This window comes from Chroicocephalus ridibundus, chromosome 4 (genome assembly GCF_963924245.1).
Source record: "Chroicocephalus ridibundus chromosome 4, bChrRid1.1, whole genome shotgun sequence".
Taxonomy (NCBI): Eukaryota; Metazoa; Chordata; class Aves; order Charadriiformes; family Laridae; genus Chroicocephalus; species Chroicocephalus ridibundus.
Genome location: NC_086287.1, coordinates 74,176,911 through 74,198,780, shown reverse-complemented (window position 1 = coordinate 74,198,780; position 21,870 = coordinate 74,176,911). Strand labels below are relative to the sequence as shown.

The following is a 21,870-nucleotide window of genomic DNA, read 5'->3' as shown; positions in this document are numbered from 1 at the left end:
GCCTCGACACTGTCACATCCGCCAGCTCCGTGCTGCTGCGAGGCAGGCGGGGAGGACAGGGGGTGGTATCATTAGAGCAGGACACTGCCCTGCTTCCAGCACAGCAACAAACCATCCCCAGCACGGATTGCGCCAAAGTCACTTGTGAAAACCCCTTCCGCAGGGATGCAGCACCTGCCCGGGAGTGGGCTGTGGGCAGAGCCAGGGTGGCTCAAGTCAAAAATCCAGCCCAGGTGATGCCAGGAGGTGCCTGGCAGCGCTTTGCCCCCATCTCGAGTCATCCAGACCCCATCCATGCCGTGTACCACCGCCCTGCGGCTCCGCTGGGGTCAGCTCCGGCGAAAAGGGATGGCGGCCGGGCAAAGCTCCTTGCCGGCTATCCTCTCCCCGCGGCTGCTGAGCTTAACCTTTGAGGGGGGTTGCCGGTGGAGAAGCAGCTCATTTACTCAGCACAAAAGCAGGGCACCATCCTGAACGGCAAGAGGTTTGGTGAACGTGTGAAATCGGGCTAAAAATCTCCCACCGACCGCGCTCCTCTGCCTCCGAGATGGAGTGGCACCGGATTCCCATGGGATGCTGCCTTTCCGGGGCCGGGGGGGTGGGGTGGGTGGGGGGAGGGAAGCAGCAGCTGAGCATGGCGATCGCTGCGCTGGATGCAGCTCCACCCGACTCTCCGTAATCCCCAGGCAGCGCGGAGCGGGAGCAGCAGTGATGCCATTGCGTTAATGCCATCCCCCGGGCCTGCCAGGCCAGCTCCCCATGCCGGCATCTGCGGCAGGACAGATGTCGGATGCAATCACTTCCATCTAACCCACTACCCCAGATTCTCCTCCTGAGGACGAATGCGGCCCTGGCACCGCCTCCATGATTTGCCTGTGACGGCGAGAACATGTTTTTAGGGCAAACTGAGCAACAATGGGGGTTGCACCAGGATCTAACCTTTGGGTACCGGTACCCTTTGCTCAAGTTGAGTGGTGGGGCAGGAGACCCATGTCCCCCCACCTCAGAAAGCATCCTCCAGCACGGGAACAGAGCTCACTTTCCCCACTGCGTTCAACCCACGGCAATGTTTTTCACCCCATGTCCCTTATCAACTCATTTTCTCATTTCTCCCTTTTCTTCAAGGGCTTCTGCCATCTCTCTCCTCAGCAGTCGCCTTTTCTCTGCCAACGCCTGAGCTGTCATCTCCCTCCTGGCCTCCTGCCTGGCCCAGCTGCTTTCCTGACCCCGTTTTTCAGCGAAGGTTAAGGTCTAGGCCAGGCTCTAGCCTTTAAGCGGCCTTGCCAAGGGTGGAAATATCCAGGTTCTTTCATTGTGGTCCAAGTCACAAGGGCAGCTCCCATACGGGCTGGCAGCTGTGCTGCTCGACGGGCTTGAGCCAGCGGCCAGGAGGTAAATAGCTCCTCTCCGCTATTGGTCCCACAAGCTGTCGCTTTCTTGTCCTCCATTGCTCTCGTTTCAGAGCTCTTGGCTTCCTTCTCCTTACTGCCGTTTCCCAGTACTGGAAGTGCCTGCGAGCTGCTCTCCCAGTGAAGCGACGAGGCTAAGGTCTAGGCAGAGGCATCCATCGGGCTTGTAGATCGTCATGACAAGGGCTGGGACGGCGTGCCCAAGGTCCCCCCCTCCAGCTCATCCACCCAGTGCAATGGGAGCAGTGAAGGGAACCCATCTTCTTTGCTCCAGGCTGGAGAGGAAGGTCAGGAGGAACTTTCGCAAGAGGAAAGGCAGAGGGTCTAGGCAGAAGCATCCAACAGGCTGTAGATGAGCATGACAAGGGCTGGGACAGCGTACACAAGGTCCCCCCTCCAGCTCATCCATCCAGTGCAGTAGGAGCAGGGGAGGGAATCCATCTTCTCGCCCCAGGCTGGAGAGGAGAGTCAGGAGGAGCTTCCCCAAGAGGACATCCTGGACCCAAAAGCTGGAGCAAGGCAGATTCCACCAGACAAGCTGCTGGAGAACGGGACTCCAAAGCAGGCTGGGTACACGAGCTCAAAACAAACCATCGTTCTGCCCCTCAGCCAACCGTCCCTTGGGTGCTGGCAGGGCACCCAGCACCATCCCTACCCTCCACCCAAGTGTTCACCACCTTGATGACTCCCCAGCTCACCCTCAAGGCACGCCGGGCTCTGGGCTACGGTGACTTCCAGCATGAGATAAGAAGCGGCAATTTTAGCTTTCTGCTAAGCCTTAACTACCACGTTTAAAAGTCCAAATTTAAATGCAGTCTCGAGCAGTTCAGCCACGTGGCAGCTGTTTGCCCTTTCTGCAGAGCAACAAGAAGCTTTACGTGTCTGTGTGTTGCTGAACACCACCCAAAACCAGAAGCCTTCCTTGCATCAGGAAGGACCACAAAGGCTCCTCTGGAGTCCCCATGTCCCTTTATCTAGTTCGGTGAGGGATCACGGTCCCACCGCCCTTGTCCAGTTGCCATGCATCTAACCCAGGAAGCCCAGCTGACCGCTTGCCAGCCGTGCCTGACCATCCACCCGGCTGTATGGTTAGGGAGTTGTCTCATGGTTTGGGTTGGAAGGGACCTTAAAGCCCACCCAGTGCCACCCCCTGCCCTGGGCAGGGACACCTCCCACCAGCCCAGGTTGCTCCAAGCCCCGTCCAACCTGGTCTTGAGATCCACGCCCCAATACATCTCAAACCATCCAGATCTTGTATTGAAACACTGATGCCTAAAAAGCCTAAAAGGCACTTTCCAGCTGTTTTGGTCCAGCGAGGCAGGACAGACATCTGCATCTTCTCCTGCAGCAGCTCAGACTGACGGAAGGAAGCCCGGGCTCTGCTCCAGCCACTGCGCTTCCACCTCCCCTTCCTGAGCTGGGCTCGCACCAGCCATCGCAGCCTCGGCGGGGTCAGCTGGGCCAGAGAAAAGCTCCAGCGCCTCCGAAACGCGGTTCTGGTCCCCTTCCAATGATGTTTTTTGCAAAAGCTGGAAGCGGGGACCCCCATCTGCACGAGGAGCCCCACAGCCCCTCCAGCCCGGCTCTCCCAGCAGCCAGCTTGTGTCTCGGCACAGCCACGGTCCCCAGTTTCCTAGGGAATGTCACCAGGAAGCTCCCTCCCAAGTGAAGCTGGCAATTACCCTGGAAGCATTTTGGATCGCCAACAGCATGTTTTATGAGCAGGGAGGGGCGTGCACGCCACTTGGTGGCCATAGGAACGTGCCCAGCATCCATCTACGGAGCGGTCAGGCCTCGTCATCTTCTTGGATGGCATCTTCATGGAAGACGTCCCTCTGCAGACGCTGGGGCCGTGAGCTCCTCCGCCCCTGCTGACCGAGGTCCTCCTCCTTTCGCTGCAGACGGCGGCGGCGCGGGGAGGGCAGGAGAAGGGGGCGTGAGAGCTGGACGCCTGGCGCGGGGCCACGCTCCATCACTCGCTCGCCAGGGGAGGCTGGGGAAAGCAGGAGGAGGAGGGTGGCGGGGCCGGGGCGGGGGGGGGTGTGTGGAAACTGAACAAAAACACAAGCAAAGAGTGACTTCATCTTAAAAAGCAGCTGCAACTTCCTCCGTTTGCGGGCTTTCCAGCTTTTCAAAGCAACGTGATGGTTTCCTGCGGTCCTGTCTTGACACCCAGTGGGCATCCAGCATGCAGGCAGCTGCCTGCTGCCCGGGGTGAATTACGGCTGCGACTGGCTACCGGTGCCAGCTCTCTGGCTCCAGGGCTGAGCCTGATGGAGCACCAGGCAGACGTCCACCACGTACAGCCCCCCAGCCCCGTGCCGATCCCCCACAACGGGTGCCACAGTGAAAAAATCTTCCAGGTCCCGACTCTGGGCCAGCAGAGAGGTCACACAGGACGAGGAAACGGGCTTCAGGGCAGGTAAATCCCGGGATAAAGCCTGGCACCTCCTGTTTAAAAGGGCTTAGGAGGGCTCAGGAACAAGTCCCCCTAAAATCCAGGTCCAAAATCCAGGTCTCTTAGAGGCGCGAAGGGTCTCGCCTGCTGTCCCGGGTGGTTTTGCCAGCGCTTGGGGATGTGTCAGACCGCTTTGGGCAGCCGTTCTCCTCCTGGCTCTGGGTGACACCGTGACCAAGTCACTCCTGCTTCTGTCCCCCTTCGGTCGTCACTCCCCGCCTCCCCCAGGCTGCCGGCTCTTCAGCCAGAGACGCAGTTACCACTTGTCCTTCTGAACTCAGCACCTCTCCTTTTCCCTCCCCTTCCCAATTTCAGCCCCGCGCTTCTGCACCAGCTAAACTTTAAGGGCTGTGCAGGGCCAGGACGCAGCGATCACAGGAAAGCTGGGAAAAACCACTTAAGAGCCATAAACCGAAGTCTAGGCGCAAATCTAAAGATCTGTACTTCCAAGAGAGGTGGCGGGGGTGGGGGAAAGAAGGGCATCATGAAGACCAGGGAGTTGCTGGGCTTTGCAGGAGGGCAAAAAAAGGAACGGAGCATCAGCCTGGAAAGCTGACGCCGGCATTCCTCTGGGATGTGTTATGATGGGCACCAGGCGCCAGCCTCGCTGGTAGGATGCAGCTAGAGTAACGCATCCTATTTTAGGGACCGCAACAACAAATAAACACACACATTGGCACAGCAAGTGTCGGAAATCATGGCCTCCGGGGAAAGGAAGTGTAGGCAGTGAGAGGGGAAAAGAAAGGGGGGGAAAAGAAAGGGGGGGAAAAGAAAGGGGGGGAAAAGAAAGGGGGGGAAAAGAAAGGGGGGGAAAAGAAAGGGGGGGAAAAGAAAGGGGGGGAAAAGAAAGGGGGGGAAAAGAAAGGGGGGGGAAAAGAAAGGGGGGGGAAAAGAAAGGGGGGGGAAAAGAAAGGGGGGGGAAAAGAAAGGGGGGGGAAAAGAAAGGGGGGGGGAAAGAAAGGGGGGGGAAAAGAAAGGGGGGGGAAAAGAAAGGGGGGGGAAAGAAAGGGGGGGGAAAGAAAGGGGGGGGAAAGAAAGGGGGGGGAAAGAAAGGGGGGGGAAAGAAAGGGGGGGGAAAGAAAGGGGGGGGAAAGAAAGGGGGGGGAAGAAAGGGGGGGGGAAGAAAGGGGGGGAAAAGAAAGGGGGGGAAAAGAAAGGGGGGGAAAAGAAAGGGGGGGAAAAGAAAGGGGGGGAAAAGAAAGGGGGGGAAAAGAAAGGGGGGGAAAAGAAAGGGGGGGAAAAGAAAGGGGGGGAAAAGAAAGGGGGGGAAAAGAAAGGGGGGGAAAAGAAAGGGGGGATGCATTACAAGAGCAGGTGGATTTGTCCCCAGATTCACCGACAGCTGGATGGGAAGAAAGGTATTTGCAGGAGAGATGATTTAGATGAGATCTTGGGAGAAACCGTCCCGGGCACGGAGCTGCTCTCTGCAGACGCGGGGCTGACTGACGCCATGTGAGGCGGGCAGGGGGACAGGCGGGCACGGCGACAGGCGGGCAGCCAAGACCCCTCGCCTCTCTGGCAGCTGGACAGTTTGCCCCCCGGTGCAGCCCCACAGCACCGTGCCGTGGGGGGCTGCGGCACCGAGGGCTGCGGTGCCCAGAAGCAGGGTCAACGCTCCCCAAGCTCTTCTGCCAGCCCCAGTCGGTTCACGGAGCACCTCCTCGTGAGTTCTCTGCACCCCCGGCAGACCAGTGCACCGCTGCTCCTCTATCGCCGTTCCTCTGCTAAGGCAGGAGGAATCCAAATGCCTCCTCTTTTGGCCAAGCTAGAAGAGCCATAACCAAGACGACCATCCACCTTCTCCCTATCTTTTAGCCAAAGTGTCCAACCACAAAGACAGGCGAGGCGCACAGCTTCAAGTGCAGAGACACTTGCTACCTTACCAGACCTCCGCGGGGGAGCTTTGGAAGGTCTCCTGGGGTGGGGGCAAACACCTCAGTTTACCATAAAATCAAGACGTTTTGGTGCAAAAGCATCACAGAGAAGCAGTCAACTCCTAGAGCATCCCCAGTCATCTGCCCCACCGAGACCCAGGAGACCCCAACTACTTTCCAGCCTGGACCATCCTTCCCCACAGCTTTGTCGGTGGTCGCCTGTACCCCGAGAAGCCATCCCTTCTTCTCAAGCCCCTCGGAAGTGACAAACACACCCTACCTGGTTACTGTGAAGACACCGCTGTTGTTGAAGTTGGAGTCACCGGACGCATCCAGAGAACCTGGGGGCAGATAAACAGGTGCCACAGTCAGTGGGATGGCAGGGAAGGTGGAGAGCAGGACTGGGAGGCTGGAGAGCTGCGTGGCCTTCCGCAAAGACACCACCAGCCATCGTCTGAGGGTCTGGGGAGCCCGAGGATCCCTTCTGCCTGCAGTGAGCTTTCCACACTCCTTGTCAAGCTCTTCTCTCCTGCTAAAGGACAAAGCTGGTACAAGGCTGCACCTACCCAGCAAAATGCAGGTTGTGCAGCTTCAGACCTCTGCCCCAAACTGGCTCTCCTCCGTAATGGAGACCCGGAGACACCCTTCTCATAGTTTGAACCATTCTTGAAGAAGGAGTTTAGGACTGCGGAGTCCAGATTGCAAAGCCTAGAGATACCGCACAAGCACAGGAAAGGCTGAATCCAACCCAGGACATCTCCACCTGGCCAGCTCTCCTGTGGCGTGACTCCACGTGGAATCCAAGCGACCCAAACAGCTTTCCAACCTCTGCTCCGTACTAAAGCCAGGTCTCACAAGCACGGTGACAAAGCACCGGAGGATAAACTTGATTCCTCATGCCCCCTTGTGCCAACTGCCTCTATGACACGCTGAGCGGCGCTGCCACATCAGCACAACCAGGGCGCAGAGCTGAGAGTCTGTCACGCAAAGGCATCGCAGGTTTGTCTGGTCCTGCCCGCTTCCAGGTGCGATCCGGCCCCAGAGGGATAGAGAGTAAAGCAATTCAACTGTCTGTTCACGTTTTAAAGCTCCTCTGGAAGAAATTTTAATAAAAGGAAGTATTCTCGGGACAAATAAGGAATAAAAAACAAAATATTTCGCTGTCGTGCTACAGCCCTTCATTTTTCCCCTCCAAAAAAGGAGGAACTGCTGCATTGGCCGGGAATCGAACCCGGGCCTCCCGCGTGGCAGGCGAGAATTCTACCACTGAACCACCAATGCTGCCCTGTTTGCTTCTCCCTGCCCACTCCTGCCTGCCCTGCTGCCTGCTCCTGCCTGCCCCACGCAGCTCCCTGCCTCCTCCGCCTCGACCCAGCCGCTGTTGTACGAGAAAACCCTTCAGCCTTTTAATTCCCACCTTCCCGCCCCCTCTCACGGCAGGATTTTCCAAAAAGCCGCTTGCGGGCACGTTGCAGAAGAGCACGCTGCTGAACGCGTAGCCCCAGAATACAATGAATTAGTCCACGTGATTTAGATGTTACACACGTTTCACACGCCTGGACAAAAAAAGAAAAAAAAAAAAAAATATGTGCCAGAAGTAGCATCTCGATAACAGCATCAAGGGGATGCTGGAAGGCTAAAGCTGCTGCTGTGTTCAGGCATCGGTCCACCAGGACCTTCTCCATTTAGTTTCTTCTCACTGGACCACTCTTCCGAGTCTCCCATCCCACTTGCAACCTTTTGCCTCTTCTGTTCTGGAAATTTTAGGACTGGGACAATGCCCACACGAAGGTATCAAAAGCATCGTGAGTTTGGAAAGGACCCAAAATTCTTCCCCTTTCTGTTCCCTACCCTTTCCCCGCACACACATCCTCCATGCATGTATTGACGCTCTCCCAGGACTAACACAGCTCTCTGAGCTCTCCTCTGGCTGATGGTAGCTGCTCCCAAACCAGCCACCGCAGGAGAGGGGGGCTATTCTCTTCCTGTGTTGTGTAGCAAAACACTAAATGTTTAACTATAAATGATCTTTTTCAAGTCAATTTAATGACTAAGTCGAAGCGAAGAAGTGTGGTGAGGGGATGGGGATGCTCACCAGGGACTGCAGCACCGCTTGGGCTCCAGGCTGGATGAGGGACCCTCTACACAGACAGCACCAACCGCGTCTGTCTCAGCAGAGGATCATCTGCGAAACAGGACTCCAAGGCTCAAAGAAAGCACAGAGGTGCCATGTGCCCTGAGCTGTCCCAGGACACCAAAGCAACCCAAGAACTTCTCTTCAGGACCTTCCCTTGACCTTCACCACACCTCTAATGGCCCAGACCAACGGGGACTCACCGCTGGACGCTGCCTCTGGCTTGGAGAGGGACTCCTCCGAGGTGGGCTCTACTGGGAGGGTCATCGACTGCTTGGCCTCATCCATTTCATCATCCTCTGGGATCACCAGCTTCATCAGGCTCTGGTTGCACACGTTGGCCACCTCCTTGATGTCTGAGTGGAGGCAGTGTAAGGAACACACAGTCCCACAGGCGGCCAGGTGCCACAACTGGCTAGTCACGCAGAAGCCACCGCAGCCCCACCAAGGCTGCCCCAGCCCAGCTACTGCAACCCCCGTCACATCTAAAGGGCCGGTGAAGGTTTTAGCACTTGGTGGGAGGACTTCTCCTGGCCCTGTGCCCCAGGGACAGGAACCAGGCGCTTCCCTGCAGGGTGCTGTAGCAGGAATGGGAGCAGCTCCGAGTTACAAGGATACTCTTCTTGCGATCGTCGTAGGAGAGACACGGCAGGACAGCGGTCAGGATCCCTGAGGAGTAAGGCAGCATCACCCGGCCAGCCAGCTGGATGAACTCCCGCATCCAGCACATGGCTGTCAGCTGGATCAGGTCATCTGGAAGACATGGGAGGAGCAGAGGTGAGGGAAAGGACAGCACCGGCTGCTGAGCAACCTCCACCTGCTGCTCCCAAACCAGCCACCGCAGGAGAGGTGGGCTATTCTCTTCCCGTGTTATGTAGCAAAACACTAAATGTTTAACTATAAATGATCTTTTTCAAGTCAATTTAATGACTAAGTCGAAGTCATTAGCATGGTGAGGGGATGGGGATGCTCACCAGGGAGCTGCCTCTGCTCCATCCAGAGTCACGAGTCCAGACAGACCCTAGTCTGGGACAGTTTAGTCCCAGAGGAGATCGGTAAAACCTGAATCTGCCAGGAGGCTGAGATTAAACTCAATCATTAGGTTTCAGAGTTAACCCAGTTCAACCCATAATCCAGGTTTCCTCAGTTACAAGTATCCCGTCAAGCTTCCCAATGCAGAAGGGTGTCTCCCCCGTCACACCCGTAGCAGTCGTGTGTCTGGGTCAAGCACCGCTCCTAGAGCTGGGCTTTTATTAACCTCCCCAAGTCCTGAACAAGGGAGCGTTGCTGGGGCAGTCAGCGATGCCAAGGCCACATTTTAGGCTTAAACAGTGTAAATTCATCGGGCATCGGTTTAATCAAGAGCAAGCAGCCTCGGTTTATTTCCATTTTTTCATCCTGTAAGAAACCCACTCCTGTTCAGCAACGTTTAAAGAGCAGTTTAAGCTTGACAGGCACAGCTCGGGGACAAGATCCTTCTCGGGAAACAAATCCGGCTGCCACTGTCACCCTCCGCCACCGCCTACACGGCAGACCCGCAGGAGCTGCAGCGCAGCATGACCACAAAGCACCAGCACGTCACGTTTAACCGTCCTGCCTACGCACCTAGTGCCACCACAGGGTAAGATAAGCCCTGAGGAGGTCCTTCTAGATATGCCGGATATCCACAAATGCCAGATATTTCACTTTTTACCTCCGCTTCAGGAGGATGCTGGACCTGCATTTGAGGTTGATGGAGCAGTACAAGAGCAGTGCCAACTGTGGGAGAGCTGCCTGTCCCCACTTTCAGCAGGATTTGGATGCACGATGGCAAAAAGAAAGGGCAAGTGGGCAAGCTGGTGAACAGCCCACTGGAAAACTCCTGGCCTGAACCTATGGTTGGCACCACAAACCCGGAGGCGGATGCTACGGCTTGGTCCTGCGCACTCACCCGCCGCCTGGCAGTGGATCACCAGGATATTGGCCATTTCTGCGAACTTGACGCTGGAAGGATTCTTCTTGATCTCCTTGAGGAACTCCCCGAGAGCCACCTCGCACCTGCAGAGAGGCAGAGCGGCCAGTGAGTGCTCAGTCGCCTTGGACGGGGAAGTTACGGAGCCCAGTCTACACGCACACACAGAAAGCGTCCTGGTTTGAGCCACCCAGGACTAATTTCGCTTCTAATGCCTGGGAAAACCGCACTTTCAGAAGACTCTGGTGTCTGAATTGGTGACAATATTTATCTCCAGCTCTGGGGTGCAGGTTTCCAGGTCTCGGTGTTTTCAAGGTGCGGGGATGAGGGACGGCGAGACCTGGGCATTGCCCCAAGCTGCCAACAGGGTTATTTCATACCATGAACGGCACATTCAGTATAAATTAGGAAGTTTGCTGAGGAGTTCTCTCTCTCTCTCTCCCCCTCCCCTGATGGCTGCCATCCTGAGCACTCCTCGCCCCGGTGCCGCAGCCCTGAGCCCTTCCCTTCCTCCCGCAGCCGCAGCGCTCGCAGGGTCCCACATTGGCTGTCCCTGCGGGGAGTGCACGGCTTCTGCTGGGGAACGGGCTGGGTATGGTCCTCGTGTGTTTTATATTGATATCAGGATCAATACTGCTTCTTTAGTATTATTCATGTTAATTATTTAGGCTTATCCTACTAAATCTACTTATATTTCATTCCTCGGGTTTCCTTGTTTTCCCCGATGAGGTGAGGAGGGCTCATCAGATGAGAGAGAATAATTGTCTAAATAACAATAAATTATTGTGGGTTTTTCAAACCATAACAGAAAGGATGCTGGTGGGGACAGCCAGGGAGGGCGAGGCTGATGAGCTCACCCTGCCCCAAGCAGAGACCGCACAGAGCTGCGAGGACGGAGGTGACGACCACCCGGAGCCCCCGCACCTTCCCACAACTCCCCTAACAGCCCCCCAGGCTCTGCTGAGACGGGGCTATGCCTGGGATGGGGAGCGGGTGACACCCAAAGCCTTCAGTGCTTGTTCCTTGACATGTGGACAATGGGAAAGAAAGCAGCAGGGAGGATCCAGGAGGGCTCTCCAGCGGAGCAGACCCAGGCTGGTCTCACCACTTACCAGTGCCCTACAAAACAGGTCCAGTTACTCCCCGAGAGCATCCAGCCACCGCTGTGCTCCCAAATGCCTCTGTCTTGAGCCCAGCAATGAATTGGAGGAGTGAGCTCGCATTGCTTGCTCCTCTTCTCCACGCTGGAGATGCTGGGTTGGTGCTCCACCTCGCTGAGAGAGGCTCGCATGCTGCAAGCTTGCTCGCAGCGCTCCCACCCCATCCCAGAAGCACACGTGAGCCTCTGCGGCTCCCATCCCGGGTGCAAGGGCTGGCAAGGCAACAGCTCAACCCAGCCAAAACTGTTTGCCCCGCAGCACAGACCGCGGTGTCCTCTGCAGCCACGCCAGCCATAACAAGCCGGGGAAGGAAGGCCCTGGCCAAGGACACTTTGATCCACCGACTAAGCCAGCCAGATTGCTCTGTCTCCCACCACCCGCGGGGGGGTTTCGCTGCTGTTATACAGACGAGTGGCAAACAAACGAAGAGGGTGACGGACAGACAGTGAGGAAGACGCAGCTCTCATGCCCAGCCCCACACTCACATTTTCCGTATCTCCTTGCTGTTGTCTCCCAGGATCTGGAAGAGCCCGTCCAGGATTTCTGGCAGGTAATCCAAGAGGTTGATGTCAGGCACAGACTCTAAGACCAGGATCTAGCTCAGGGGAGGAATAAGAAAGAAGAGATGAGTTTTGGAGAAGCTAACTAACATCACCGGCACAAATCTGGCGTGACGCTGAGGAATTCAGAGCCGAGCTGTTGTGGGATGGGGGGAAGGCAAGAGGACAGCGTGAAGTTGTCCATCTCAGAAAGAAGCTGGGCTAGCACAGGGGGATCAGCCTGCAGCATTGCTCCATTTCCAATCACAGCTCTGTAAAACAAGAGCAGGGATCGGGAACGACTGGGCAGACGCATGCAGGCAGACCCAGGATGGCAAACAGCATGGCTGAAAGAGAGAGCTCAGAGGGACACATCCCTCCCCAGACCCCGGCCAGGCACCGAGAGCTCCCACCTTGCACAGAAAGGAGAAAGCAAGTAGAGATGCTTTGTCTCCTGGAGACCAACATCCCTCCATCACCGCTGGGTGATGGAAAACAGTCTGGCACTGTCCCTTGGGAGACCGTAACCTCTAGATGACTGTATCTTACTTATACAAGCATCGCTTTGACCGTATTTTCTAACTTGGCCATCAATGTCCTGAACCAGGTTGGCAGAAGCGCAGTACGACGACCCTGCGACTGTAACAGCGAGGTGACAAGGTGCTGGCATTTGAAAGCAGCAAGGCGAAAAAACTCCGCCGGCTTAAAAACTCTGCCCAAGTAAATTCAGACGCCTGAGTTCACACAGCGCCGTGGGTATCGGCTGTTTGCCCAGACACAGGATGGCGACGGGTCACGGTATTTTGGAGTTCGGACCGGCAGGCGCGCGTGGCGCGGGTGTGTACCTACCCAGGATATGATGAACTGGCGGGCGTACTGGTTGTTGGAATAAATCCTCTCGCGCAGCAGTGGGATGAAGCCTACCAAGTCAAACTGGTTGCTCTCTGTCACGATGTCCTGCAGAGGCCAAGCAGAAGGTGTTAGGAGGGATGGCCACCACCCCACCCCCAGCCTTTTTTTTTTTTTAAGGCAGATGACAGGAAAAAGATGACAAGTAGTTGATGCACGGCTCTGCGGGTCAGGAGACCCGGGGAGAAGGAATCACGCGGTTTATTCAGGCGATGAGCGAGTAATCCCCCTCGGGCACGGACTAAGGCAAAGCGGCACCCAGAGAGGGAGGCTCCTGCCTGCTGCGTGCCAGCCTGGCTCAACAGGAGGCCGGGGCAGGCGGGGGAAGCACCTCCGTGGCGCACATAAGCAACCCCCTTTGATGTAACCACACGTGTCAGGGGTGGGAGAGCCCTCCCTGGCTTTCCTTTCAAGCTCTTCCTACACGCTGGGTGGATTTTGCTGCTTCCTTCCCAGCGGGAAGGTTTGCAGCAGGCGATGCGGAGACTGCGTTAACCGCTGTGCTAACGAGAAGGAGCCAGGGGTGAGTTGGGGACAGGACCTGGCAGGGAGCCAGTTGCCTCTGAGTAGCAGAAAAGGAACTGGGAGGTCTGAGAGAGTTAAAAAAAAACCCCCATGGGCAGGCAGAAGAGGAAGGGGAAGCGAGCTCCCCACCCCGAAAGCGGCAGCAGAGCAGCTCCGCTCACACCGCTGCTCGCTTGGGCAAGGGAGGAAGAGCCTCTGGGACCGGGCTGTGACCCCGCTCAGACCAAAACCTTGCTTCCCCAGACAGCCGGCTCCCAAGAGCTGAATGCACACGTGGCTCTGCGATAACCTACCAGCCCCTCACTCTCAGAGGCCACGGCCGGTGAGAGAAAGAAATGCTTTGACGGTAGCCGCAGGACTGAGCTGGGACGGTTTTAGCAGCTGCAGCCTCGGGGACCGACACGTCCCCACAGCCAGGATATGCATGCAGCCTGCCCCAAGGATTCTCTGGCAGAAGGGGAAAAATACCTTGAGAAGCCGGTCGAGGAGCTCAGAGCCGCTTTTGACGTTCGGGTCAGGATCAGCAGCCAGCTGTGAAGGACAGAAACAAGAGCCATTGCAGCAACAGGTCCCAGGTCTGCTCCTCGTGCTGCAGGGGAGCTCCCAGCAGGCTCACGGGACTGTTCCTCTCCTTTGGCATTACAGGGACGGACACGGAGAAGTCCCTTTATCTCAACTCCTCAATAGGCTCCAACAAATCCTCCTGAGAGACTTCCTAAGGGGAATATCAAGCATCCATCACCTCCCCCAGCTACGCAGGTTCTCATGGGCCAGCAGCCATGCTCTCAAGTGGCGGAGAAATACAAGTTGCCAGTGAAAAGCTGGAATGACAGGCATACGTAGATGTGATTTTGACCCTACAGACTCCACAAAGCTGTAGTGCCGCAGAGCCACCCTGCCTGCAGCACTTCTGTCGGCCTCATTTTCTACTACCACCCAACAAGGAGCAGAAAAATACATCCTGGAGGTGAGGACGCAGAACAAGGCATCTTACAGCGGACTGCAGCACCCACAACATCAGCAGCCGCTGTGCTGCTGCAGAAACTGCTCATTCTGTCCTTCAGACCTGCCTGGGTCAACGTAAACCAGTTTACTTGGAACGAAGACCACGGACAACTTGATTGGTTTGACCCAGAGAAGAAGAGGACTAGGGAATAAGCCTTGGATGTCCACTGTGGCAAAGAAAAGCACATGGGGGTTGAGACGAAGCTTCTTACCTTGCTAAGGCCATCGAAGAGCACGTTGAAGTGCGGGAGGACAGAGCCCCTGGCCACCTTGACAATGTTATAGAGAGCCTCGCAAGCATAGTACCGCAACCGACTATCGGCGTCGTTGAAACATGTCAGCACGGGCTCAATCAGCTCCTTCAGGTAGAGCCCAGAGTCCTGGAGGACAGGAGGAGACTGGTTAGTTGGGGACCGTGACGCAGGGAGAGGTGGCACTGCCCTAGAACATACAGCAAAAATTCAGGCCCATGATGGCTTTGTGCACCTACGCTGGACAGGATTTATTAATGAGTTTTTGAACGTTATCAATGAAATCATTGAATTTTATTATACAGGTACAGCGAGAGGGACCTGAGCAAGCTGAAAAATTGTTTCACGGGAGTCTATGCCAGCAACTGAAGCGATCGCTGCAGCTGTACTCGGCTGGTTTTGATTCCCAGAGACGTGCAAGAAGTTTGGGCAGTTATTCAAGCGCTCGAGTGCCTTTCAAAGCAAGAGGGGCTGCCTCCTGCTCATCTGTGCTGGAGACTGGCCCACAGGGAAATCAGTCCCTGCCTCCCTCTGCCCTGCAGGCAGGAGGTGAGGCAGATCCCAGCAAAGCTAGCTGTCACCAGCCCTCGCAGCGCTCAGCCATCGGCCAGGATTTATCCCAATCTGCCTCCTGGTTTTGGTGTAAACTCACCAAGGAGAACATCCCAGGTAGTGACAGACCAAGCCCACCTGCGCCTTCAGTTAGGCAAAGAAACCCTTGGTGTCTTGGGCTACTCTTTGTAGTGGCGGGAGCTGGGCAGCATGGAGGAGCTGGTGATACAGGCTTTGCAAAAAGACAGGCAACCGGCAGTGCCCAAAGCACCTTTCTGCCCTGTTGTCTCCAGAAACACCAGCTCAGCCGTGGCCATTGGTTAGAGTTAGAAGGGACCTCAAAGATCAACCCCCTGCCCTGGGCGGGGACACCTCCCACCACACCACGTTGCTCCAAGCCCCGTCCAGCCTGGCCTTGAACCCCTCCAGGGATGGGGCAGCCACAGCTTCTCTGGGCAACCTGGGCCAGGGGCTCACCACCCTCACAGCAAACAATTCCTTCCTCAGATCTCACCTAAATCTCCCCTCTTCCAGTTTGAACCCCTTCCCCCTCGTCCCATGGCTCCCCTCCCTGCTCCAGAGTCCCTCCCCAGCTTTCCTGGAGCCCCTTTAGGGACTGGCAGGGGCTGGAAGGTCTCCCCGGAGCCTTCTCTTCTCCAGGCTGAACCCTCCCAGCTCTCTCAGCCTGTCCTCCCAGCAGAGGGGCTCCAGCCCTCCCAGCATCTCCGGGGCCTCCTCTGGCCCCGCTCCAACAGCTCCGTGTCCTTCTGCTGTTGGTGCCCCAGCGCTGGAGGCAGCGCTGCAGGGGGCTCTCACAGAGCAAAGTAGAACAGCAGCTACCAGAACAGGAGCAGTTTCAGCCTGTGGAGCTGCTCATGGACAAGGAGCCACAACAGCTGGTGGAGTTAAGCTGGACAAATCTGTTGGATGAAGTGGCTGCAGGGCTCTGATTCCCAGGCAAGATTCATTTTACACGCTGAAGTTTGTCCTCGTGCATCACGAAAGAGCCACGCTAGGCTGACCCTCACGCTGCCCACAAGCAAATATAGTCATTTGTGAGACCACCCCCAGCCCAAAAGACTTCTGCAGGAGTTTCAGACAAACCCAGAGGGAGAGGCGGATGGTTGGCTTGTTTTGAAGTTAAAAACTCCCTACTTTAGGGAAAAAGGCTAGTGTTTCCTGAATGTCTAGTAAAGGAGATGGTAAGAAAGTCAACAACATGCGGACTAGCAGATTAAAGAGTTCAAGTTTTATCAGGGTCCCTTCAAGGCCACAAAAAACAACTCCTAAACCTCCCAGAGCCAGCTGCGTGGGCAGCTCTGGCAGGACAGAGTGTCTGCCCCCCGGCTCTGCAAGAGGAGGAAGACAGGAGCGCCGCTCAGAAGCCTCCAGCATAAAGACAGTTAGAATAAAAGCCACCAAGCTCCAAAGAACCTGTCTAGGCTGACCATGACTCTCGTTAGAAGAGGAATAAAGGGATTAAAATCTATCTCGTAGCTCTTCTGACAGGCGCAGCCTGCCCTTCCTGAGCCCTCTGCTTTCTCTGACGTACTATGGAGCAAAACTACTCCTTCCCTTGCATGCGCTTTCAAAAACCAGCCGCGTGGTTTGAATCAAAAGCCTGATGGAGCTGTAACCTGCAGAGTCTGTGCTCCCCTCCACGGGGATTGGGATGCTCCGGCACAGCCCAGGAGGCAACTTCCTGAGCTCGGTCTTGTTAATGAGAGGAGAGTTATAGAGAAAGACCTTAACTGGGACAGAAATTGTCTGACTTCCCACGCAAGAGGCATCAACGTAACGCCTCCAGAACAGGACCAAGCAATCCACGTGTTCTGCAAGTAAAACTTCTGCCAAGCCCAAGAGAAAGCTGTTAGCTCAGGCTAACGCAGCTCGACACCTTACACCACTTGGTGACTTTGAATACGACCCTGTCACCCTTTGGCCATACCTCGGTCCCGCTTCCCAAAGGCCGTGCCCGCGCTGCCGGAGCTGGCTGAGCCAGACCCGGGGGAGACGGAAGGGCTGTGCCTCTTCTCCGCTCCATTAACGCAAATTAGTACTCGACCTGCTGAGTGTAATCCAGCTGCTGGAGACAGAGGATGGACAGAGGCACTTAAACCACGTCTAGGGAGACGCCAAGGCGGGACCCAGGCCCGAAAGCACTCCTGTGCCCAAAGGACATGGCTGGGTGTGTTGAGGACGCTCAAACACAACCCAAGCGTATGCTGCAACGCAGGGAGCAGCCGGGGCTGCCAGCCCGAGTCTCCCCATCACACTGACCCGGGAGGATGCGCCATTCTCCCACTGCAACCCGCATAACCCCAAAAAAATCCCCCACCTGCACCTACCTTGCCCAGGGCGATGGAGCAAGCAGCCAGGCCAATGAGTCCCCCTTTCCGGCTGTGGGGATGCTGGGAGAGCGCGAACTCCTGCGAGAGGATCTGGATGACGTGTTTGATTTGAGACGTGTTGTTCTGAGCCACAAACTCTCGCACCAGCCTGGGGAGAGAAGAGGAAAGCGCCCAGGGGGCTTTAGGTTCTGCGCGATACAAAAAACTCGGGGGCTCGGCTCCCCACAGCCATCAGAAACTCTGTCCATCAGCGATTTCTGGCCACAACAAATGCCGGAGAAAGCAGTACCGAAACTGGGAACAGTCACGGAACCCACAAGAGAAACCAGAGCTCTCCCCTCCTCCCCACTCACCTCCAACAGCAGCTCGCTGCCCTCCTCCAGCCTCCAACACCCTTCATGAACCCCCAGCCCAGCATGAGCTCCCCAGGGCCACCTCGCCCTGGCCGTGTGCTTGTCATGATGTCTCCAAACACCCTCTCCAACAGGGTGGGGGACAAGGGTCGTTTACGCCTGACACGGCACGAGACGGCAGCAGAGACCCAGTGGGCACACACCAGGAACGCTGGTGGCTCAGAGGGGAATTGTTGCCAACCAGACCAAGATTTTGGACCCTCGCAGCCACCCGCACGTTGCTTCAGCTGATGCTGTGCCCAGGGAAGCTGTGGCTGCCCCATCCCTGGAGGGGTTCAAGGCCAGGCTGGACGGGGCTTGGAGCAACGTGGTGTGGTGGGAGGTGTCCCTGGCCAGGGCAGGGGGTGGCACTGGGTGGGCTTTAAGGTCCCTTCCAACCCCAACCATTCTATGATTCTATTATACGGTGCCAAGTCCTAACAAAAAGCAGGGAAAGCTTCCACACGCAACACCTGCTCCTCCTCCGAACCCCGCGGCTCATTACCTGGAGGTATTTAACGCATCAGCCACGCTGTAACGAAGAGACCTGTAACCCCGCTCCGGCCCACGCCACCGCCTCGAAGGTCCCATGTCACCCAACCGGCCCTGCAGCCCCGGCCCTCCCTGTGGCAGAGCCAGCGGCCAGCTGGGGAGGTGCAGGCAGCTGTGCAGGCAGCAGCGCAGGCAGCAGCAAACAGCTGGAGCATTGGTGGTTCAGTGGTAGAATTCTCGCCTGCCACGCGGGAGGCCCGGGTTCGATTCCCGGCCAATGCAATGCTGCTTTTTTTTTCCCCCATTTCTTCTTTGGCATCTATCCGTAAAGCAGATCCAGACGTCTCATAATCTCAGCCTTAATAAGGCTCTTTACCTTAATCTTCAACGAAGGTGCAAGAGTTTCCACTACCTAATTCCACACAGGGTTTTTTTGGGGACTACACTGAATCTCCGGCTGCTTTCTCCAAGACAGGTGCCACCAGCCAGTCACCCACTTTAGAATCCAGGAAAATCGCTATAGGAGATATTTACAAACTTTTTCCACCAAACCAGCTCTGTTTTCACCCTGCAGCTGCCCCTCTTCTCCCTGGGGACATCCCACATCCCCCTGCTTGCTTTCCTCACTCCGAAACCGAGTTCTCCAGCAGTTCCAGCCTGACCCACTCTCACACCCAGCTGCGTTAGGGCAAACAGCTCCATCTCCAGTCCTGCCCCAGCAGCAGGAACACACTGAGCTCGAGCAGCACGGATCGCCGGGGCAATCCTTTTACCGCCTAGATTTAACAAACAGAGCTTTTACAGACTTCCTTCAAAAGCTTAAAGGGCTCAAGATTTAATTAACGAGGCAAAAGGCAAGGAAAAGCAATGAGCAGCGTCAGAGCCTGCAGGCAGCGGGAGCTGCTCCCATGTCACCGGCCAGAGGACGAGGAGGTCCCTGAGCTGAGAGGCAGCAAATCCCTCCTCGCTTGACGCTGTAGACACAGGAGAGACACTGCTGGAGCTGTTCTGCGACAGGTTTAAGCTGATCTAAATCCATGTATCTGCAGAAATAGCCAGCCCTTACCTTCCTCCTCCTCACACCCTTCCCAAACTGGGTTTTTCCAGCTCGATTGGTTGAACTGGTTTATCCCAAATCAGACTTTGGTTGGCGTAAACGAACCACAAAACCCTCCTCCTGGGGCAGAATCAGTCGGAGCAGAGCTGCTTGGACAAGACAAGGAGTATCACCCTGACAGCGCAGCAAAGGGGCAGGTACTGAAGCCTCCCCCAGGCTGGAGCTGTGGACAGTACAGTGCGTCCGCCACCACCCACCATTAACAAACTATTCCCATGAGGAAGGGAGAAAACGAGGAAAAGGTAAATACGGAGCAGAAGGAGCTGGATGCGTTGGCTTTGCACCTGAGCAAACACTCATCCCGTCCCAAAAGCCATTTTTCTCCACTGCCTGCGCGCCCACGTGGGACTGTCCTCTTTCAAGGCACCCACTCCACAACTCTCCCATGTCTCCTGCTGAAGCCTCAGCAGAGAGGCTCCGTCCCCCCGTCGCCCGCTCCCCTCGCAGGCTTGCCGTAGACCCATCTCCCGCCTTAAAGTCACCCTCCAGCTCCGATCCTCGTTCCCAGCCCTGTGCTGGGCTGTCCCCCGAGGGGACGCTTCGCATCTCCTCCGTGAGCGGAGGGATCAGGCAGTGCCCAGCAAGGACACAACCCTTCCCAGGCAAAGCCGTGGCCTGGAGCAGCAGAGAGCACCCAGAGCACCACAGCGAGGGTGACAAGACACAGAGGGGCAACACCAGAGGGGACACGGCCGTGCCAGATGACCTTCACCTGGGGTGCTCTGAAGCACCTCTGCGCAGGAAGAAAGGCACCACGGGATGAGAAAGGCATCACACCATGAGGGGATGAAGCCAGGCTGATGGGCACGGCCACCCCAGCCTGCTGCCCGGAGAGACCCTCGTGTCCCCCAGGCACGGGCAGGGCTGGGCACGGAGCCGTCCGCCTCCACGAGCCTGGCAGAGGGGCAAGTGCCGTGCTGCCGATGGGTTTCTAAAGTGACGCTGCTCACGTGCTTATCCCCATGGCACTGGGGACTCGCCATCACACCGGGCGTTCTGCCAGGCTGGGAACAGGTACCCGGGTCCCCACTTGAGCCCGGACACCGACGGGCTCGGGGATGAACTCCGGTGGCGCGGGGATGGGAGGCACGGAGTGGCTCTGGGGGACAGCCCCTCCTGCCTGGGCACTGTCCCCCAACAGGGTCACCCCGCCACCTGAGAGCCTTCCCTGGGCTTCAGGGCCACTGGTATACCCTAGACCCCCTGGGATGACCCCCCTCCCCCGGCTCCCCCTGAAGTGACCAGTCCCCTCGGAGGTGACCCCTTCCCAGCGGGGTGATCCCTTCTCCCGGACCCACCGTGTCTCCCCGGGGCCGATCCCTTCTTCCGGACCCTCTAGGTCTCCCCGGGGGTGGCCCTTACCCCGGGGACCCTGCTGGTCCCTGCGGGGCGACCCCTTCCCCCGACCCCCCCCGCTTCCCCCGGGGGTGACCCCTTCCCACTGGACCCTCCGGGTCCCCCTGAGATGAAGCCCTCCCCCGGACCCTCCGGGGTGACCCCCTCCCCCCGAAGCCCCACCGGGGCGCCGGGCCAGTCCCCTCCCACCACCGGACCCACAGCTGCACGGCGGGACCCCCACCCACCCCCCAGCATCCCGTACCGGTTCCCACCACCCGGGGGGCCGCAGGCAGCCCCAGGTCCGGCCCCCCCGGGAGGGCAGGCCGGTCCCCACCGGGGTAGCCCTGACCGGCACCGCCCCCGTTCCCCCCCTCCCGGTTCCCGGAACCACCCCCGGCTTCTCACTTCTCGATCTCCAGGGCCGCCACCTTCCTCTTCTCGTACAGCTTGTCGTTCAGCGCCCGCACCACGCTGGGCGCCAGCGGCGCCAGGTCCCGCTCGGCGTTCATGGTCCCGCCGCCGCCCCCTCCCCACCCCACCCCGCCCCGCCGCCCGCCGCCGCCGCCACCGGCGGCCACGTGACCCCCCGGCCCGCCCCACGTGACCCCTCCGCGCCGCACAGCGCCCCCGCGCGGCCCGGAGGCCGCCTCAGCACCGCCTCCGTGGGACACGCTGGGATTATTCCAAACCGAGTTAATTACCGCCTCCTTTCAGTTTTAATTATTAACGGGGTGGGGGGGCAGGCAAAGGTCACTTGTGAGCGGGGAGGCCGCGGAGGTAGTAGACCCAGGAGACGCCGGCCCCCCCGGGGCAGGAGACCACCATCTTGCTGGTGACAGGGCCGGGGCCGCCCTCGAAGGAGACGGTGATGAAGGCGGTTTTCTTGGGGCGCAGGCTCTCGGGGGCCCTGACGGTGAAGGCCGGGTGCTCCACCGTGTACTGGAAAGCCGTGGGCTGGAGGAAGATGTTCTTGAAGGGGATGGAGGTGGTGCCGCCGGCCTTGATGAGGAAGGGGCCCTGGGGCTTGGGCGGGAGGGCCAGGCCGAAGAGGGGGATGCTGTACTCCCCCCCAAGCGGGGAGGAGAGCTGCAGCGTGGCCCTGGCTTCGCCCAGCTGGCAAGGCTCGTAGGTCACCTCCACGCTCACCTCCGAGCCCCCTGGGCTGGCGGGAGCCACGTTGATGGTCTTCTCCGTCTGGAAGTCGACGCAGTTGGTCTGCACGGGGGAGAGAAGAGACCGTGGTGGGGATGGGTCACAAAAGCAGAACCAGCACCAAAGGTTCCCACCATCACATTGGCCAGGGTCCCTGTCCCTTTCCTGTCCCTGCACATTTTCACCCCTACACCATACCCCTGGTGAGTGCCCACGATGGATGGCCATGGGGGCTGCCCAGGGGGGACAACCCTGTGCCCA

General features: G+C 57.7%; 2 protein-coding genes and 2 non-coding genes across 4 annotated transcripts in view; 1 reads left to right on the top strand and 3 right to left on the bottom strand.

Moving 5' to 3' along the window:
• VAC14 (VAC14 component of PIKFYVE complex) overlaps positions 1 to 21,021 on the bottom strand; it is a 72,670-nt gene extending 51,649 nt beyond the window's left edge. Inside the window, exons 1-10 of the mRNA XM_063334139.1 lie at positions 20,863 to 21,021; positions 17,116 to 17,266; positions 14,177 to 14,344; positions 13,428 to 13,490; positions 12,375 to 12,482; positions 11,472 to 11,581; positions 9,806 to 9,912; positions 8,494 to 8,628; positions 8,079 to 8,231; positions 6,022 to 6,082 (exon numbers count right to left, since the gene is read on the bottom strand). Coding sequence (XP_063190209.1) covers positions 6,022 to 6,082; positions 8,079 to 8,231; positions 8,494 to 8,628; positions 9,806 to 9,912; positions 11,472 to 11,581; positions 12,375 to 12,482; positions 13,428 to 13,490; positions 14,177 to 14,344; positions 17,116 to 17,266; positions 20,863 to 20,966 — 1,160 coding nt within the window. The 5' untranslated portion in view covers positions 20,967 to 21,021. The remainder of the gene's footprint in view (positions 1 to 6,021; positions 6,083 to 8,078; positions 8,232 to 8,493; positions 8,629 to 9,805; positions 9,913 to 11,471; positions 11,582 to 12,374; positions 12,483 to 13,427; positions 13,491 to 14,176; positions 14,345 to 17,115; positions 17,267 to 20,862) is intronic.
• On the bottom strand, positions 6,952 to 7,022 carry TRNAG-GCC (transfer RNA glycine (anticodon GCC)). Its single transcript has one exon. It is a non-coding gene; the product is annotated as a tRNA-Gly (tRNA).
• On the top strand, positions 18,214 to 18,284 carry TRNAG-GCC (transfer RNA glycine (anticodon GCC)). The gene has a single exon. It is a non-coding gene; the product is annotated as a tRNA-Gly (tRNA).
• A 185-nt stretch (positions 21,022 to 21,206) lies between the features above and the next one.
• The window catches only part of HYDIN (HYDIN axonemal central pair apparatus protein), a 165,451-nt gene continuing 164,787 nt past the window's right edge, over positions 21,207 to 21,870 (bottom strand). The window contains exon 83 of the mRNA XM_063334137.1: positions 21,207 to 21,672. Within this exon, the coding sequence (XP_063190207.1) occupies positions 21,208 to 21,672 (465 nt within the window). The 3' untranslated portion in view covers position 21,207. The remainder of the gene's footprint in view (positions 21,673 to 21,870) is intronic.